General features: G+C 42.2%; 1 protein-coding gene across 2 annotated transcripts in view; it reads left to right on the top strand.

The window, feature by feature from the left end:
• Positions 1-18,148, top strand: part of COL9A1 (collagen type IX alpha 1 chain) — an 84,058-nt gene that overhangs the window by 45,206 nt on the left and 20,704 nt on the right. For both annotated transcript variants that reach the window (XM_033867390.2, XM_033867391.2), the window contains 12 exons: positions 2,310-2,363; positions 3,745-3,798; positions 3,919-3,972; positions 4,096-4,149; positions 4,952-5,005; positions 6,033-6,077; positions 7,148-7,201; positions 7,306-7,359; positions 15,143-15,196; positions 15,811-15,882; positions 16,391-16,426; positions 17,114-17,158. In XM_033867390.2, coding sequence (XP_033723281.1) covers positions 2,310-2,363; positions 3,745-3,798; positions 3,919-3,972; positions 4,096-4,149; positions 4,952-5,005; positions 6,033-6,077; positions 7,148-7,201; positions 7,306-7,359; positions 15,143-15,196; positions 15,811-15,882; positions 16,391-16,426; positions 17,114-17,158 — 630 coding nt within the window. The remainder of the gene's footprint in view (positions 1-2,309; positions 2,364-3,744; positions 3,799-3,918; positions 3,973-4,095; positions 4,150-4,951; positions 5,006-6,032; positions 6,078-7,147; positions 7,202-7,305; positions 7,360-15,142; positions 15,197-15,810; positions 15,883-16,390; positions 16,427-17,113; positions 17,159-18,148) is intronic.

Here is an 18,148-nt window from a genome sequence, read left to right as displayed (position 1 = left end):
CAGCACCTGGAGTGCCCGGCAAAAGCAGAGGAGGATGGAGAGGTGGAGCTGAGGATGACGCGTTGCCCTTGGTGGGGAGGGCAGGGCAGGGCAGGGATGGCTTGTCTGAGTGAATAGAAGAAGCAATAACAAGGCAAGCTTGAGCATTCATGATGAGCTCAGAAATATTTTTCTTGCTGTGCGTGTGTGTGTGTGTGTGTGTGTGTGTGTGTGTGTGTGTGTGTATGAGTGGAGGGGGCGTGTCTAGCTTCTCTCAGATGTTAAGGAAATGGTCAGCACTTTGTAGAAAGTTTGTTAGGAAAGCCCATTTGTAGGCTCCAGAGAATTAAAAACGGGGCTCTTTGCCCACCACCCCTCCTGACCCTCGCCTCACCCTCTGCAGAACCTCTGAGGCTAATTCATGTTGTTCTGCACAGAAGCACAGAGTCTTTCATTAGCAACCGGACAAGGATAACGGGCACATTGTAGGTGCTCAGTAAATGAAATTCAACCTTTTCAATAAAGAGATGCACACTTTTGTGGATCGAAGGAATTGCTTCATGAATAATTCCATCACTTTCATGTTTTCAGCCGCTTTCTCTGTCTGTCTAGGTTTTCTCATTGTGCCCGTCTCCCTCTTCTGTTTCCTATAGAATGCGGTTTCTTTTCTAAAAACACTGTATTTTTAAAAACATATTTTGCATTTCTGTACTCATGTTTCCTTAAGGAACATTCTGTGTGTACTCTTCTGTTATTAAAAAATAAATCCCATTTATTTTGAAGTTGCTGATACACAGGCTTTTGCTTTTTCTGGGTTTAAATCACTTCCTAAAATACGTGACCCTCACTTTGAAACCAATTACTGTTCTTGATATGCTCTTTATTTGAGGTATTTTGCTACTTGGTAGTTTTCAAAATTTCTCATTTCCTCTGATTTTTGTCCAATTGCTTTCATTAAAAAGAAAAAAGCTCTTCCGGTGAATTCAGACCTGCGGAGTGGTTACCTAGTAACAGCAGTTAGGGTCTGAGCTGGTGCTGAACTGCAATAAGAGAGAGAGAGAGAGAGAGAGAGAGAGAGAGAGAGAAAGGGAGAGAGACGGGCAGCGTCCAAGCCATTTCTATAACTCGAAGGCTGGCTCTCCTTCCACCAGGCAACGTGAGTGACGACTTCAAGGGCTTTTTCAGGTCTCCCAAACCTCTTCTTCACTGGTGGAAGGAGAACGCCTCCTGCTCTATTCTAGTTTTAGGGATCAGAGGTTTTCAAGGCTCTGTGGTGCCTCTGCTTCTTTCTTTGATTCCACCCACGTCTGAACCTTCTAGCAAAGGTTTTCTAATTTTTAATTCTTACTGCAGACACCGTCCACCTGGTTTTCTTGGCCTGACATTTACCCAAAACCCTTTTGACTGTTTTCCATTTCTTTTATCATCTCCTCCTTGCAAGCCTGTTTGTCAGGAGATGGCTTGTTCGCTTCAGGTGCCCATCTGTCTTCTCGTTCCCCTGGTAGAGGAGAAGAAGTTTTAAACAGGGGAGTGTGTCTTGTCATGCAGCATATGTAGAGAGCACTGAAAACCCCATATTCTTGTTTTCAAATCACATTTTCATTCTTATAATGAAAATAGGGAGGCGATATGTGCAATAGATAACAAAGAGATAGTTTCACGATGATTAGATGTATAAAACTCTGTAGTTTTTAGCCATCATCACTCAGCAGGGTAAATCTCTTGTGGAGAAAATAGATCAATCACTTTATACATACTGAACCTACCATCTATCCAGGATGGAAGAGGAGTTGCTTAAATCCTTATTACAATTCGTTCCTCTGAATCACACGGCTGGACTCCTGATTCTAGGTCTGGGTGGGGATCTTGAGTCCCAGAAATCCCTCCCACTGGTGTGGTGGCTGTGGAGTCCACAGCAGCTACTGTTTGGGTGGCCCCTTCGTCTTCACCATCAATGAATTCCTGTAGGGATCCTGAGAACCCTGGAGTGTGATGACCAAACCTTTTCCAGTAGGCTTGCCAAGTTCTCTAAACAGGTAGCTCATATCAGCAATCAGGAATGGACGCAGTGTTTGTTAACTTAAAATATTCAGGGTGGTATCAAAGATTGGGTGTAGGTACTTTTGGTGGGATGAGAGAATGTAAACCAGTGTTTTAACATCTGAGGTTTCTGATTAAATACTCCTCGGGTTCACTGATGAATAGAGTGTATATTACAAAACACAAAACCTCCTTTTTATCTGGCTATTGAAGTTCTTTAGAAAGACTGGTGTGCCCTTTAGCATACATGGCTGATCTCAAGTTCATTTCTTTGTCTCGTTTATTTCCAGGGCGCTCGGGGCTTAGATGGAGAACCCGGACCACAAGGTCTCCCTGGTGCACCTGTGAGTAGTTTTCCTTTCATGGGATCCACTGATAGATTTTTTTCGCAATGATCAATGATAGATTTTTTTGCTATATGTGTGTGTGTGTGTGTGCAAGTGTCTTTACGTGTGAATAAGGTGGAAAAATGGGCAATAGTTTCTATATTTATTTAAAATTAAGACAAGCATCTCTTTTTTGTACAGAGAAACGTTCTTCTGACTTGTTATGGGTTTTGTTTTTCTCATAAGTACAGTCAACTTGTTAAGTTTTTAGGCTTTTGCTGCGTTTTCCTTTTGCTTTGGTTGCTAGGACGCACAGAGTCACAGAAACTCTCTCACTTGAAGTTCTTGGGTAGTTCTGTCATTTTTCTCTCCTGTGATTTCTGATCTCATTATCTGATCTTCTGACGGCCATGTGCACACGTGTCCTTATTGTGGACGGCCTCACACCTGTTTTGGAAGTAAATAAACCAAAGAGCTGTTCATTAATATCTCTCACACCACATTGAAAAGAAGAAAAGGTATAGTAAAGTAGAATTTCCAACTATCGAGGTCCAGTGGGAAGGACAGAATGTAACTGAAGGATGACATTTTAAGATCCACCTCCAGAACGTGTGGTGGAGGTAGTGCACCAAGCGGGCCTGAGAGGAAGGAGGGCCTGCAAAGCCGTGCTGGGGGGGAGGCGGGGCACAGGCGGGAAGAGGCCCTGTCGGGGTGATGGGGGTGTGTGCTGCCGTAGGCCCGGCACGGCCTGGGTGCAGAGCTCCTTTTGAGAAGATGAACTTGAATAGATAAGGTCGAAGCACATGATGGAGAGTGTGTGATGCCAATCTGGGCGATGCGAAGTGATCCAGTAGGAACAGGAAGCCATTTGAGGTCTCAGAGCAGTTAAGCAATTCAACAAAAGCTATATTTTAGGAAGACACCTCTTCTCGTCTATTACCGCCTGTACTGTATATCAACATTTGTTGGGTAATTGTGACAGAAATCATTATTATTGACTGGGGGAGCAAGTAATATGGAGAAAAGGTTGGCAACTCGTCCAAACCTCGACCCACCACGATAGTCAATGAGGCTAGAGGATGTGTAGATATAGTTACGGATGTCAAGGTTACCTGCAGTGCGGACCTTAATTTTATTATACTTATTCATCCAAAGAGCACAGAGCATTATGCCTTGACAATGAAATCAATAGACATGTACGTCTCAATTATCTTTATGGTAATATCAATTTTGAGGACCATATAATTTTTATCAAAAGATTTCTTGAGGCATCCATGATAGAGCAAAGCCATTGGGATGAAAGGGCAATAGTAAGGCAGCGTAGATGGTGTTTTATAATTTCGAAAGTCTATCAAAAAGTTACTTTGGTTTACTTAAACGCAATTTTATTTTCATACAGGGTGATCAAGGGCGGCGAGGACCTCTAGGAGAAACAGGTCCCAAGGGAGACAGAGTGAGTTTGAATTCGCGTTCATCACCGCGAGCATGCAGGTTGTGCTGGTCTCTTTGATGTGACCTAAGTACACGTGGTAATTGACTGTGTCTTGTCTGTCTTCTCCCTTCTACCCTGCAGGGGGCTCAAGGTTCTCGAGGAATTCCTGGTCTCCCTGGGTCCAAGGGCGACACGGTACGTGAGCTGTAGTCATCAAGCCCATTTTTCAAAGTGCTTATTTTAATAAAACTTTAGAAAGTGTTGAAGGGAAGAAGAATGTGTTTCTAAGAGACAGTGTGTTTCTTTGTGCGTCTTTAGGGCTTGCCAGGTGTGGACGGCCGGGATGGGATACCTGGAATGCCGGGAACAAAGGTAGCTGTGTGATTTAGTCTAAAGGTGGTGGAGTCGTCCCTGCCCGGGGCCAGCCAAGCACAGGGTTTCCATTACTACGTCATTGGGACTTTTATGGAGCTGGTTTTGGCTTTTTTCCTCCTTCTAATTTTTTAATCAAGTGTCAGTTCAAGATACTTATTAGAAGTCAGAAAGAGAAAGACAAATACCATATGATATCAGTTACAAGTGGAATCTGAAACATGGCACAAATGAACCTATCTACAAAACACAAACAGACTCACAGACGTAGAGAACAGACTTGTGGTTGCCGAGGGGAGGAGTTTGGGGAGGGACAGACTGGGAGGTTGGGATTAGCAAATGCAAACTATTATATATAGGATGGATAAACAACAAGGTCCTACTGTACAGCACAAGGAACTATATCCAGTGTCCTGAGATAAACCATAATGGAAAAGAATAATGAAAAGAAGGTATCTGTGTGTATAACTGAGTCACTTCGCTGTACAGCAGAAATTAACACAACATTCTAAATCAACCACACTTCAAAAAAAAAATTATTAGAATAGAATGTTTGTTTGCTTGGTTTCAGAAAGTCAGTAAAATTGCCCCATTGATGAAAGTAGGCAGAAGGAAATTATGTATTTTGATTGCATTTCTGTCCTAAGTCCTATCCCATCTCCCCGCCCTGAACTGGGTCATGCTATAAAAGTGCAAGTAAGGTCAGCTGTGCGGATACTCCTTTTACTTAGAAGGTCTTGGTCTTTCCTTTTCTTTAAAGAAGGACGGCAGTTCATACAGATTCAACAAAAATTTTTTTCAGGGTGAACTAGGGAAACCTGGACCTCCTGGGGAAGCAGGGTTGCAGGGGTTACCTGTAAGTATTTGAGTATTTAAATGTTGATTGGTTTATATACATATTTGGAAGATAGGCACTTGGGGGAGAAACATGTTTTGTATGTAATTTGATAAGTTCTGGAGAAGAAATGATGCTTTCATTTTATATTTTTACAGTTTTACATTGACATTTCTGTACTTTTTCTCTGAATAACTAGTTATTTCTCTGGTAACCACCCTGAGCTTTAACTTTATATTTTGCATCCCTCCTCTCTCTAGAGTTCACTAAACCTTCCTTATGTCGTTTCACTAACCCTGAGCTGTGGTCCAGGCTTTATACTTCCTCCTACTTTTAACCAGTTCTGAAGCTCTTGTACCAGGGTTGAGCCATAAGAGGTTGAGAGGATGTTCAGGGAACGATGTGAGATAATAAGATTTCATTGTTTGATCGTGTGCTATTTTGAATTATTCAAATTGGTGTTTTCCTGCATTAATGTGGCTGGAAGTTCACGTGGGTTATACCACGTGTATTCTTGGCCCTTTGGAGGCAAGTATTTCAAGTTAAAAGGGATACTTGGCAATGATGAGGGCTGCCCTCGGTTTATTATGATATCTGACACCTTAAAATAATCAGAGAAATCAGGCCTCCCAGTGGCACCAAATCTCAGACCCAGCATTCTCCTGCCATTCTCTTTTTCCACTTAAGGCTTAGAGTTTTTGATAGGTCCTTGCTTTGTATTCCACACATGAAATCATGCCAGGAAGAGCTCCTGTTGATCTGAAAATAGGATTCTAATTTGGAAGTTCATCCTTGAGAAGTAACTTTAGTTTAGAGCTAGAATTTGCTCTAAGGGTATTCAGACATAACAAGCCAGTTACAGTAAAGTTGCCTTCTCCACTGTGGGTAGGTCTATAACTGTTCAAACTGGGGAACTAGGAAGAATCTCCCTCTAAAGCTTTGAGGTTGTCACGACGCCCCCAGCCCCTCGGCAGTACGCAGTGGGCTTGGCATCTCACGGATTCTCAGAGGAGGTGATTAAACCTAAGTTCTCTGTGCATGCTTTCAGGGTATACCTGGAATTCCTGGCGCAAAGGGTGTTGCCGGTGAAAAGGTAAAAGATGCAAACTTTGTAATTAATATTTTTCTCTATTTCTTTATTCTTTTACTAATATATTTTATTTATCATTTTATATATTTCCAACCTGCCTTTTATTTTATGTTTGACCTTAAGGAGAAATCAAAAAGGCCTTAAGGCTTCAGAAGCTAATCTCTTTCCCAGTTGCAGAAATAGTACTTTGACAAAGCGTTGCTGATCAGACTACCTTCTTGAAAGAGTCATCCTCTGCCAGTGTAAAACAGAGACAGTTTGATTGCTCTTTACGATTTACTATGAGGACGATATTAAGCCATAGAAAATGTCCGTGCGTATTATTAAGATGATTTATCTTAAGCTAAAAGATATTAAGCATTTTGTTCACATAATGATCAGTTCTAAGTGCTATATCCTAGCACTTAAGAACAATAGTTGAAAGAAAAAGTTAAAGGGATAAAATATAGCGTTACTTTAAATAAAACAGATAAACTGTGAATAACGTAGAAATTGATTACTGTTAGATTACACAGCTCCAGGCCTCCGATCGTAGTGGCTCATGGAGTCTTGCGCAGAGATGTGCCCTAGTAAGCAGACCATGAGCCACTGATGGTGGGGTGGGGTCCCAGACACCTGCTTTCCCTGGAGCTTCCTGGCGCACCCCTTATTTCCTCATGTTGGCATGACCTTTTACAATTTTAATGGTGTCCGTGTCAGGTATCAATAAAAAGGCTCCAAGAACTGTATTAGAGGTGGAAACGATGAAGAAAGACATATACAATTCACATTGTAAAGAAAGAAAAATCCTCTCTTATTCTTGTCTGTCTAAAGACCTTCATTTCTGGACATCTGACCTTCGCTTTTAAACATTCTTGACATCTATATTATGCCTCTGGAAGTGACAAAACAGTATCCTAACCTAAATCTGAAGAACTTGGATGTACCCACCAAGAAAGAGAGTTTACATCTCAATGTAAAATCCGGAAAGTGACGCTATTTAAGTGTAAGAAATACCCAGCCTGGGTAAGACAGGTTGATCATTATGCTTATTTACTGCCTGAATTACTCTAAATATTGTATTTTACCTTCAGGGTAACACAGGTGCTCCAGGGAAGCCCGGTCAACTGGGGAATTCAGGCAAACCGGTAAGTTGCCATAGGTTACCTTTTCATACCTTGTAACCTGTTGTAATCACTAAGCAAAGGATTAGGGAGTTTAACTTTTTCTTTACCTGCCTTCCTTATAACAGGGCCGCCAGGGGCCACCAGGAGAGGTGGGACCCCGAGGACCTCGGGGCCTCCCTGTGAGTATTCCTTTTCTGTGGACCCCTCCCAAAGTGCCTTCCCCAGGCTTTGCTGGGTCTTCCTTCCCGCCTCTCCCTCCCTCCTTCCCTCCCTCCCTCCCCCCCTTCCTTCCTTCCTTTATTCATTCATCCATTAACTCATCCAGGAATGCCTTCTGACGTTTTAACATGTGATAATCCAGGTAAACAATGGAACAGGAATGCTACTTAGATATACAATATGCTTTTTGTCCCCTAGAAAGTAGAAACAAAAATGAAGTATTTAAAAAAAAAAAACATGCTGACCCTTTCTGCTCTCATCCCATGATGTAGGAAATATTTTAGTGTGATTAAAAAAAACAACCTTATTGAGGTATAATTCACATACTATATAATTCACCCATTTAAAATATACAATCCACTGAGTTTTAGTGCATTTGCAGAATTGTGCAATTGTCACCACAGTCCACTTTAAAACATTTTCATCACCTCGAAAAGAAACTCTAGATCCACTTGCAATTCAACATTTCCCTGCCCCCACCCACCCACCCACCCACCCAGTCCTCTCAAACCTAGGAAACCACTCATCCACTTTCTATAGATTTGCCCATTCTGGAAATTTCATATAAATGGAATCATGCAGTATGTGGGGTTTTTGATGATTGGCTTCTCTCACTTAGCATAATGTTTCAAGGTTCTTCTATGCTGTACCATGTATCAGTACTTCATTCCTTTTTATCGCCAAATAGTATTCAATTGTATGGATGTACCACGTTTTATTCATCCATTCATGCATCGATGGGCGTGGGGGCTGTTTCCACTTTTTGGCCATTATGATTAATGCTGCTGTGGACGTTTTTCTACAAGTTTTTGTGTTGACTTGTTTCATTTCACTTGAGTACATACCTACGAGGGGATCGTGTGATAACTCTATTTTAATCTTTTGAGAACCTGCCAGACTTCTTTTAGTGTGAATTTATAAATGTGTCTATTTTGCAGCAAATATAGCTATGTATATTTTCTCACTAGATACACTTTAACGCTTAGAGAGAAACTGATTTGGAAATGAAACATGATGCACTCAAACTTAACTTTAAAAAAATTCTCCCTGGTCTTGATTTTAAGTTCTTATCTTCAAAGCCTGCCGGGTAACACAAAGAACTCCAAGTGAGAACACAGAAACGTTCCCAAATATCATTGTTACTTTTTAAAGAGCGTCTCTTGAGTATGTCGAGTGAGGATTTTCACGCTTCGGAAAAGTGAAATATCCCAGGTGTCTCGCGATATGAGAGTGGAGTGTGGAGTTTTCCCACCTCTCACCGCTGTCCGTCAGCTGACCTGTACCAGGCGGTGTCCAATACTTTCCCTCGACTGACTGTCAGAGCAGTGAGGTCATAGCTGGATCCTATTTCTGAAGCAACAGAAAGACTGATCGGTGTGGAGGAAGGGCGCTGGAGCTTTGAGAAAATTGCCTATTTCATCTCGTACTCACGTTATAGAGCAGAAAGCAGTACAGTTGTAGGTCCCCCTGCTGATGGCAGGACCAGGCACAGAGCACAAGCCGTACGGGTGCAGTGGGCTCGGCCCATCCCCAGCTCAGGACGCGAGGCCGGCCTTCGGAAGCGATGGCGTGCGGTGGAGGCGGTGTTGACTTCGCTCACGGGAGGGCGGCGGATCGGAGGAAGTTATGCCTGCGCAGGGTTTGGGGCCTGATTCCGGTTTTGCTTGTTAGTTTCTGTAAGCGTCCGCGTTCTTCCCACTGTTGCCGTCACCGAGGCTCAAAGCCTTGGTGTCTCTTCTCTATCACGTTCCTGCCCCAGGTGGACCTGCTCATCCTACCACGTCCTCTCTAAAGCCTCCTGTCTGACTCTTCTTTCTAAGCCCACGTCCACCCCCTGGCTCAGGTGGTTCACTGCTGCTTGCTGGTTGCAGTCATTTCCTGATTTGCCTCCCTGCTCCCATCTTTCCTTCTGCTGCGGCTCGCAGCAGGGTGCTCTTGGTACTCTGGCTGGGATAGCTCTCCGTTCTCCAGGACTCTTGCACACCTCAGGGTGTCCTGCATCTAGAACTCCAGCAGTGTTCCCGCAGTCCTGGTGACAAACGTAAATGCCTGGGGAACGGTAGGGCTCCAAGTCTGCACGTGCCTCCATACTGGTCTTTGCAAAGTACAGCATCCAGCATCATTTCTCGTCTTCATTTAAAAATCTTCAGTGGATTTCCACTGACAATAAAGGAAAGCCTGAAATCCTAAACTGTCTGTTTATCCCCTAGTTTTACTTCCCATTTCTGCCTTGCTAAGAGCCTGTGTTCCAGCCAAGCTAGACTTCATGCTAATTCCCAAACACTCTCTGCACTTCTCAGGCTGCCTGTTTTCTTTGTGATGCCCTGCAGCTGAGATGGCTTTTTCCTCTATTTCTGACTGGACATCCCATGTGCCCTCCTAGATACAATTGAAGTGTTAATTCTGCAATGGAACCATCTCTGATGACGCCCTACCCCCCAGATAGAAGTGATCTCTCCTTATTCTGAACCTGTAACCCTTGGTCCCTTTTTGCCCTGTGGTGTGGAAACTGCAGGAAGTCAGGAACACGTCTGATCCATATTTGTGTTCCCTACATCTCTTTCCTCGGGGCCTGCCGTAAGGTCGTGCTCAATAAATATTCCTTGAAATGCATTGGATGGGAGGTACAGTAAATCTTGCTATGCTGCCTCTGTTCATAATTGACTTTTCACCTACTATAAATTTTTCAGAAGAGTATCACGTGTGGTTATAAATATTATAGTTCTGGATCAGAGTTTTTACACCAAATGTACTTACTGAAAGATACATTTGTTCTTTCATTTTCCATCATTAAATTCATTTTCTTGGTACATTCACACATTGTCACCTATTCCCCACAAGTTTGATCAGTTCTTCCTGCAAATCTTAAATTGAGAAGCTGAGTAGAAGGAATGAAACCTATTTCTAATGTGTCCTGTGGAAGAATCAAGGTTAACCGTAGTCTGTCTTTGAAATTAAATTCTCCCCTTTCCTCACCGTTGTTCCGTCAACTTTCGCCAACGCCACGGCAAAAAATATTGGAGTTTTGGCATCTCTAGGGATTACGTATGAGCACGTATCTTTACCACTTGGCTTGTGCTTCCGGCTTTCTCTGTCACATTCCCCTGTGTTTACACCTGCGTCTGGGTGACTCCTGGTTTAGAGCCAGCAGGTGGCTGGGGCCTCTGATTTGGTCCTACCGTGTAGTCGCTCCGGTCCGGCTTCCTCTTCCAGGCTTCCCAGAACTTGCCAGGGCTTTTGTTGAGTGGGTTGTGTTTGCTCTGCTCTCGTGAGTTCGACTGGGATGAGTGCCACACCGATCTACCCCCAGTTTTCTGAAGACTATACACTCGTGGGATGTGGAAGCCTGTCTCCTCTCTCTTGAAGCCTTCTAACCTGACCCCATCACCAGCAGCTTCAGCACAGAGGTCCCACATGCTGTGCAGTTGAGTGACCTAAGCTACCTTCCTACCCCATCAGACTCTGGAATATTCTTCCAGTCAACACTTCGTGAAGCAGCTGTGATGGTTATAGTGTAAACAGATTGTCATCTGCTTCTGTGTGAGGGGATATTTAAACCTACACTGGAGAGAAATACAAAGTACACAATGTTGTAAAATTGAATGAATCTTAAAAAATATTTCTGTGACAAGCCTAAAAATCACCCCTGTAGTAGGACTAATATGATCTGCCAATGTTAATATGAAAATGGGTTTGTAAAAGCAGCAATCTTTAGCAATCATAACTCATCTCTGGGTTGAACATCCTTTTTGCCAGAAAGAGGAATTTAGTGTATACTACAGACTGAGTAGAGTGATTTATAATTTCCCAGTTCTGAAACTGGCAAGGTACTAAGGATAATGTTTGTTCTTCAGCTAGTTAGCACTTGGGGTTATCAGGCAAATACAACCACCACCACAATCTAGAGCACAGTGGAGTAAAGTCCATTTTTTTGGTAAAATAATTATGACAACCCAAGTATGATAAAATGCATTTTTCGGTGGTATTTTAGAAGTCTAACAGTTCCATTTTGAAAGGGAGACTTCCATATTGAAGTATTTGGATTTATTAAAATGAGTTTTACAAAATAGCTGCTAGGATTTCTTTATAAAAAAGGCGCCTTCTTAGTGATCTGACAGAAACTCGAGAAATGAGGACTAAAGACTTGTTTTTTCCAAGCATAACTCATGCTTTTAAAGAAATTTGGAAGATTTGAAGTGAAAAGAACATTTAATGGAACATTTGATTGAAAACCATCATTTTGACTGATGTCTTTATTCCTTGGATAAACACAATAACTAGCACGTCTGCAGTGCTTACTGTGAGCTGGACGTTGTTCTAAGTACTTCATGTATCTATTCAATCCTCCCCAAAGCCCATTTTACAGATGAGGAGACGAGGCACACAGGGGTTGGGTTGCCTGCCTGGAGTCAGCTGGTGCCTGGCGGAGCCAAACTTCAGACCTGGCCTTGGGGCTTAGTGTCCAGGTCCCCATCTCCACCCTCTAATGCCTCCAACTTCAAGGTTCTGCTGCATGGTTTTTTTTTTTTTGTTTGTTTGTTTTTTTTTTGCGGTACGCGGGCCTCTCACTGTTGTGGCCTCTCCCGCCACGGAGCACAGGCTCCGGACGCGCAGGCTCAGCGGCCATGGCTCACGGGCCCAGCCGCTCCGCGGCATGTGGGATCTTCCCAGACCGGGGCACGAACCCGCGTCCCCTGCATCAGCAGGCGGACTCTCAACCACTGCGCCACCAGGGAAGCCCCGCTGCATGTTTTTATTTGAAGTTAGCCTGGCAAATTCTAACGGCACAAAACACATTCAGCAAATTTTAGTATTTATGGAGCTTTCGCAGTGAGCATTTAACAAGAATCTAAGTCAAGCTGGTGAAGACAAACGAACAGAACACAAGCCCCAGTAATTTCCTGGGTCTTACCCCAGACCTACAGAATCAGGACCTGGGGGAGAGGGGTGGAATGCGGAGGGGAGAGGGGAGGTGGGGTGGTGAAGACACCACTGAAATATATTTCTAAAACCTCCTCAGGGGATTCTGATGCACAGCCAGGGTTCGGAATCATTGGTAGAGGGTCTGCATCTTTTGTTTTCTTTAAGCCTTGATTGGCTTCTTAGATAGAGACGAATTGGAAGATGTGTCTTAACACGTTGGAGATAAATATGGTGGCATAGAGCACCCAAGAGGAAAATAGAGCATTTTCTTATGGTCTTCGCATTTTCAGTGGTAGGATGTTGCCTTTTTCTCTGGTTCCTTCCAATTCTCTTGTTAAAACCCATAACTTCTGTCAAGAGGTTTGTAAATATCAGCCACGGGACAGAAGAGCCATTTCCCCACCAGCCTCCCTGGCCCACATCTGAGAATGTGGTTTCACCGTAGCTGTTGAAACAGAAGAGATTTATCATTTTTCTAGCACTCTTGTTGTTACCAGGTTAGGGTGAATTGCTCCCTGCAGGATGTATTTAGTTTAACCTGTGTTTTTTTTAGAGATTACTATTTATATCTCAATTTCTCATGTTCATCTTAGTTACAGGTGAAATTAAAGAACTCAGAGGAAGAATATGCTTGTTTTTAGAACACATAGAAATCATAAGAATGGCCATGAGAAAATCTCGCCCTTTCTTTTTTTTTTTTGGTAACTGTTTGGTCCTTGTGAAAATAAACATTACCTTTTCGCACAGTGGGATGCTTTCTATAGAAATACCTAAGTTCAGAATAGCCGAGGATTTATAAGCTAGACGTGAAATGAAAATGAGGACCCACACGCTGTCTATTTGTGCAGGGACAGAAAAGTGAATGCCCGTAATTTCACCCATCCCTCCCCTGGTCCTACATGTGTTGCCCTGTCATGGCTATAGGTCAGCAGAGCAGGCTGCGTACACTGGGTTCTGAGCCGTTCGTAGGTATTACCAAGGGCTGCCGGGGCTTGGAAAAGACTTCTGAACTGAATAATGAGAGCTCATGAAAGACAGAGAAAATAAGATTCCAGCAGAGAAAATCTTTGTCTTTGACTGAAAAGATAATTAATCTCTCCAAAAGTAAATGAAAGGTTATAGAGTCCTTTATTTTCATTTAGCCTTTTGGTTTGTGGAAGAGGAAAAGAGTATATTAATCATCTTTGTTTTGGATAAGATGGCATAATGGTTCATTTATTTAGACATGAATACTTGAGGTTGTGTCAAGAACTTTGCTTTCCCTTTCTGACACGATTAATTATGTTTCCCACCAATGACTGTTAATCGTTCTGTGAATTAAAGTCATTTTAGCTCAATGAAAATGACATTTAGGATCTCAATCAGGATGCAGTTCAGAAATAATTTGAAAATGCCAGCAGAGCAGATGTACTGAAGAAAATCTATCTTGAACTTGGAAGTATTGGGTCGTATTAATGGAGTGAAACCCCATCTTTATGTGTAGAGACACATAGAAGAATCTCTCGTAAGGGCTGGTTTTCACCTGATTTATCAACATATCCTTCTAACATCCGTCCACATGGGGCACTGCTTCTGTCTTCCAAGCTGCTCACAAGCGTTACGTACCAATGTATTATTCAAACTCATGCATTAGGCAGAATATTTATATAAAAGTTTTTGAAAAGCATTTACGAGTATTTTGTTTAAATCACCTGTAAGTCATGTGAAATTATAGCTAGAGACTTGTAATTTGGTATACAATTCTCAGTCCTCTAGAGCAACTGAAAATGCAGAAGGTTTATAGACCTTGACATTTTGTTCTTTTTATAGATGAATGAATAACATATGGGTCAGATCAGGTTAATCTTATCAGAAGCACTTATAAATATTAAACATTAATATGAAGTTGTCATGTCATTTGAAAGAAAAACAAACTCAAAAGACTGCCTTCATTTTGTGTACACCATCCAGGAAATGTGATTATTTATCCAGCAACCTCAGTGTTCAGCTTAGTGGAACTTGAGTTAGAAATGAAACAAGCTTTTGTCAGACTGCATTAAAGTGTATGAAGTTCTCAGAGAAAGAAACTGAAGAGTTCGTGGTGTTTCCTTTTCTCAAAGGGCTTCCAGTTTCAAATAAATTGATATTGGCTCACAAAATGAAACGAGAGTGTTGCTTTTGGTGTATCTACATTATAAATTGTACTTTCTAAAGTCTATGTAATCTTTTAAGACATGTTTAGAATGAGTAGAACAAAGACTTTTTCAGAAACTTTATACATTTCTACTATTTATGTCTTTTTGAAGTTACAGTAGTAATTTGAAGGCGAACATCTCTGTCCTGTGTCTTTTTCACTCTTTCGAGGTTCAAGATCACTTGCCAGATGCTGCTTTAAAATGTACTGTAGACCTGAAATTTACTCTGTGTTTTACACATTTATGTGGAATTCAAAATTTGACTATACCTATACCTCAAGAACATGTAGTCTAAATGAGAGGATAAAGCATGTACGCAAGTCACCATAATCTAATCTGGATGGTGAAGTAGATGCTGAAAATTCCTAATTGCCATTTCTTGTAGATGTATCAGGTATCATGTCCATCGAACAGTCTGTATTCACAACGAACAGCGTTAGGGCTGTTAGAACTCGGGATGAACACTGACGAGGCTGCAGGCATTTAATATAAAGGTCTCTGCCTTCAGTTGAAGATGGGGAGAATACTTTGGTGACCTTTATATTTAAACAAAAACCTAGGTAGCATGTTACTTCATTGAAATAGTGATTAAACATTTACATTTCGGCAGACTGTCTGGTTGACCATCATGTTTGTGTGTTTCTAGGGCAGTAGAGGTGAAGAAGGACCAGTAGGACCCCCAGGACTACCAGGTAAACTGGTAAGTAATAGTTCTGGTCCCGCAGTTTATTTGCTTCATACAAAGCAAAATACGTTTTTTAAAAGCAGCAAGGAGAGAAAAATAATTTACAAAGGGTAACTGCATCATCCTTACTTGATTTCTATTCCTATGTGAATGTGTGAAAATGTAAATGAGGAATTTCAAATTAAATCTAGGAGACCCTTAAAGGGTATTTTAATCAGTGTGGCTTGTAGCATTTATTTGAAAACTGGGAGAGATACAAAGTGCTACATTTGGCTCCTGGTTGTTCTTGGACTTGGAGAGCAAGTGCATGAATGCCGCCCTTTTACTTCTCCAGCCGTGCTTGTTTACACAGCCAGCGAGGCGGGGACTCAGCTCAAAGAGCCCACTGTTGGGAAGGGGTGCTAGCCCTGGAACTGGGGACCTCAGAGGTGGGATGGAGTCCGGGGTGGGGGTAGGGACTGGCTCTCTTCTCCTGGGAGTTGGGAGAGTGACAAATTTGAGAAGCAGAGTTAAACCAACACAGCACATTTATTCTAGACAGGAGTCCACACGCCCAAGGTTGTGTCTGGCTTATGTGCTTTCAGTGTTGCGGTAGCAGTGGTTCTGGGGACTCTGTGTTTGTCTTTCAGGGTTCTCTCGGCAGACCTGGCTTCCCCGGCTTGCCTGGCCCCCCTGGACTTCCTGGAATGAAAGGTGACAGGGTAAGATACCTAGCTGTCCAGAAAGTTCCTTATTTGGAAGGATGATTTCTACTATGTTGAGAAACCAAGGTCGCTTTTGGCCCAATGGAGAATTTTTCTAGAAATGACCATAGAGAGCTATCAAGAAAGATATCTTAAATTACTGAGAGTTGAGATTAAGAAACAACAAAAAAATCTATTAATATAGTAATTTATCAGAAGGGAAAAATAAAAGCTGAGTAAAGTAAACATTTCAGCTGTAATCACACATCCTATTTAGTTCTAAGCTTCCAGTCCTACTAGTTACATTTTACATGGATGTGATCAGAGGACACTTCAGGTTGCCAGTGACTTTTTTGGACAGCTGTCAGTTTCTCCAGGTCTGACCTGACTCTTTCTAGGTGGTGAGGTGATGAGGATTATTCATACTTGTTCCTATTCATCAGCCCAGTAAAGGGAGTTGCTTCGTTTTGAAATTATATAGTTAAAAACCTCAAAACACTGAAAAAGTATATTTTTTTCATTACAGGGCGTAGTTGGTGAACCTGGTCCAAAGGGTGAACAGGTAGGTGCCATGTGTGAAATGCAGCGCTTAATGTGCATTAATGTGCCTTACCAGCAGGGGGCACTGGCTGACCTGCGGTGTGGGTAAAATGTGGAGGCTCAATGTACTTCACAGTGAGTGAAACGCAGGGTTTAATTTGGTCTGTAGCCTTATCTACCATTTTAATAAGCCGGAGCGAATGATGGCTCTGCCTTCAAGAATACACATTGTCCTTCCTTTGAAAAGAATGGCCCTGTCTCTCTTACGCAACAGATTGCTTTACTCCAGTCTGATGAGGCCTTCCATAGCCGCATCATAATGTTTTGTTTTTTCTTTACCAAGACCTTAGCAAATAAACAATGCATGTGAATTAGAGTTAGTCCTTGCCCTGGTGTTTTTTTGTTTGTTTGTTTGTTTTTTTCTCAACTCTAAGAACCCTTTTTAAATATTACCTAATTATAAAATTGGTGGATATAGTCATTAATCCTTACCTTTAGCAGAAACTCAGCTTCACCTTCTGGCTTTTCTCTGGGCTGTTTTCTGGGTTGGACAAGCCCCTGACAGCTAGATAGGAAAACCACTGAGATCATTTCATATTTCTGCATGATCTTGGGGGCACTGCAGGGACTTTTGAATACTTCTCAATGTTGACTGGTTAAAATTGAGCCAAGGAACTAAGAACTTAAAAAATGTGATTTTAACTTTTAGGGTGCCTCTGGTGAAGAGGGAGAACTGGGAGGAAGGGGTGAACTGGTAAGACCCTTTTTTTTTCTGGTTATTGATGGAGACTCACTGATTTTGGACTGTATTAGAAACATACGTACTTTTTCTTTTCTCTGACCTTGCTATCCTTGCTGACTTCTTTAAAGGTAATATGTTTCTTACATAAGCTAAAAAACAATCCCCGAGAATCGCACCCAAGATCAAGTAAAGTGGAGGGGAAACACGGCAACATCGATAGACGTGGCCTTAAGTGTTGGGAGGACAAAGCGTTCCCTATGGAGGGCATGTTTTCTTGTGGTTTTCCATGTAGACATTCAAGGTGATTCTTAGGTGGCTGTAGACAAGTCTATGAATAGTGCCCATCACGGAAACAAAATTAAAGCTTTATTATAGTTTGTATTATAGATTATTGTAGTTAGAGAATTGAGGCTCCCAAGTTTGACCATGGGTATTCTCCACGGCCTTTTGGAGTCTAAGACCCTCCAAAGAAGTGATTCCGGGTCCAGGGGAGCCTTCTGCTAGATCTCCAGGAAGGCAGGGAGCAGAGCAAGTCATCACCTCCACAGCACTGCTAGGTCTGCTGGCGCATCCTTTATGGTCATGACACAACGTAAGAGGACCTTGTGTGGAAACTTATGCTTGGTCCTTTGGGGGGGTGTGTGCGTGACAGAATTCTCAGAAGATAGTTTCAGAGAGCTTTCAGTACAGGAGAAAATGCTGATAGTGTTTTATTCAGAGTTTTAGGATTTCAGTTAACATCTGAATGAGGCAAATCTTCCTAACTATTAAGTAAATTAGTAAAAGGGGGATTTCAATTTTATTTTCTGTTGAAACTGTTCATTTTATAAGCTAAGAGGATGTTTTGTTTTTTAATTTATTTATTTTTAAATTTTTGTTATTTATTTTTGGCCACACTGTGCAGCTTGTGGGATCTTAGCTCCCCTACAAGGGATCGAACCCGTGCCCCCTGCATCGGAAGCGTGGAGGCTTAACCACTGGACCTCCAGGGAGGTCCTTAAG

This window comes from Tursiops truncatus, chromosome 12 (assembly GCF_011762595.2).
Source record: "Tursiops truncatus isolate mTurTru1 chromosome 12, mTurTru1.mat.Y, whole genome shotgun sequence".
NCBI classification, from domain to species: Eukaryota; Metazoa; Chordata; class Mammalia; order Artiodactyla; family Delphinidae; genus Tursiops; species Tursiops truncatus.
Note: the sequence above shows the minus strand (reverse complement) of the source record. Positions and strands in the feature narration are given on the sequence as shown.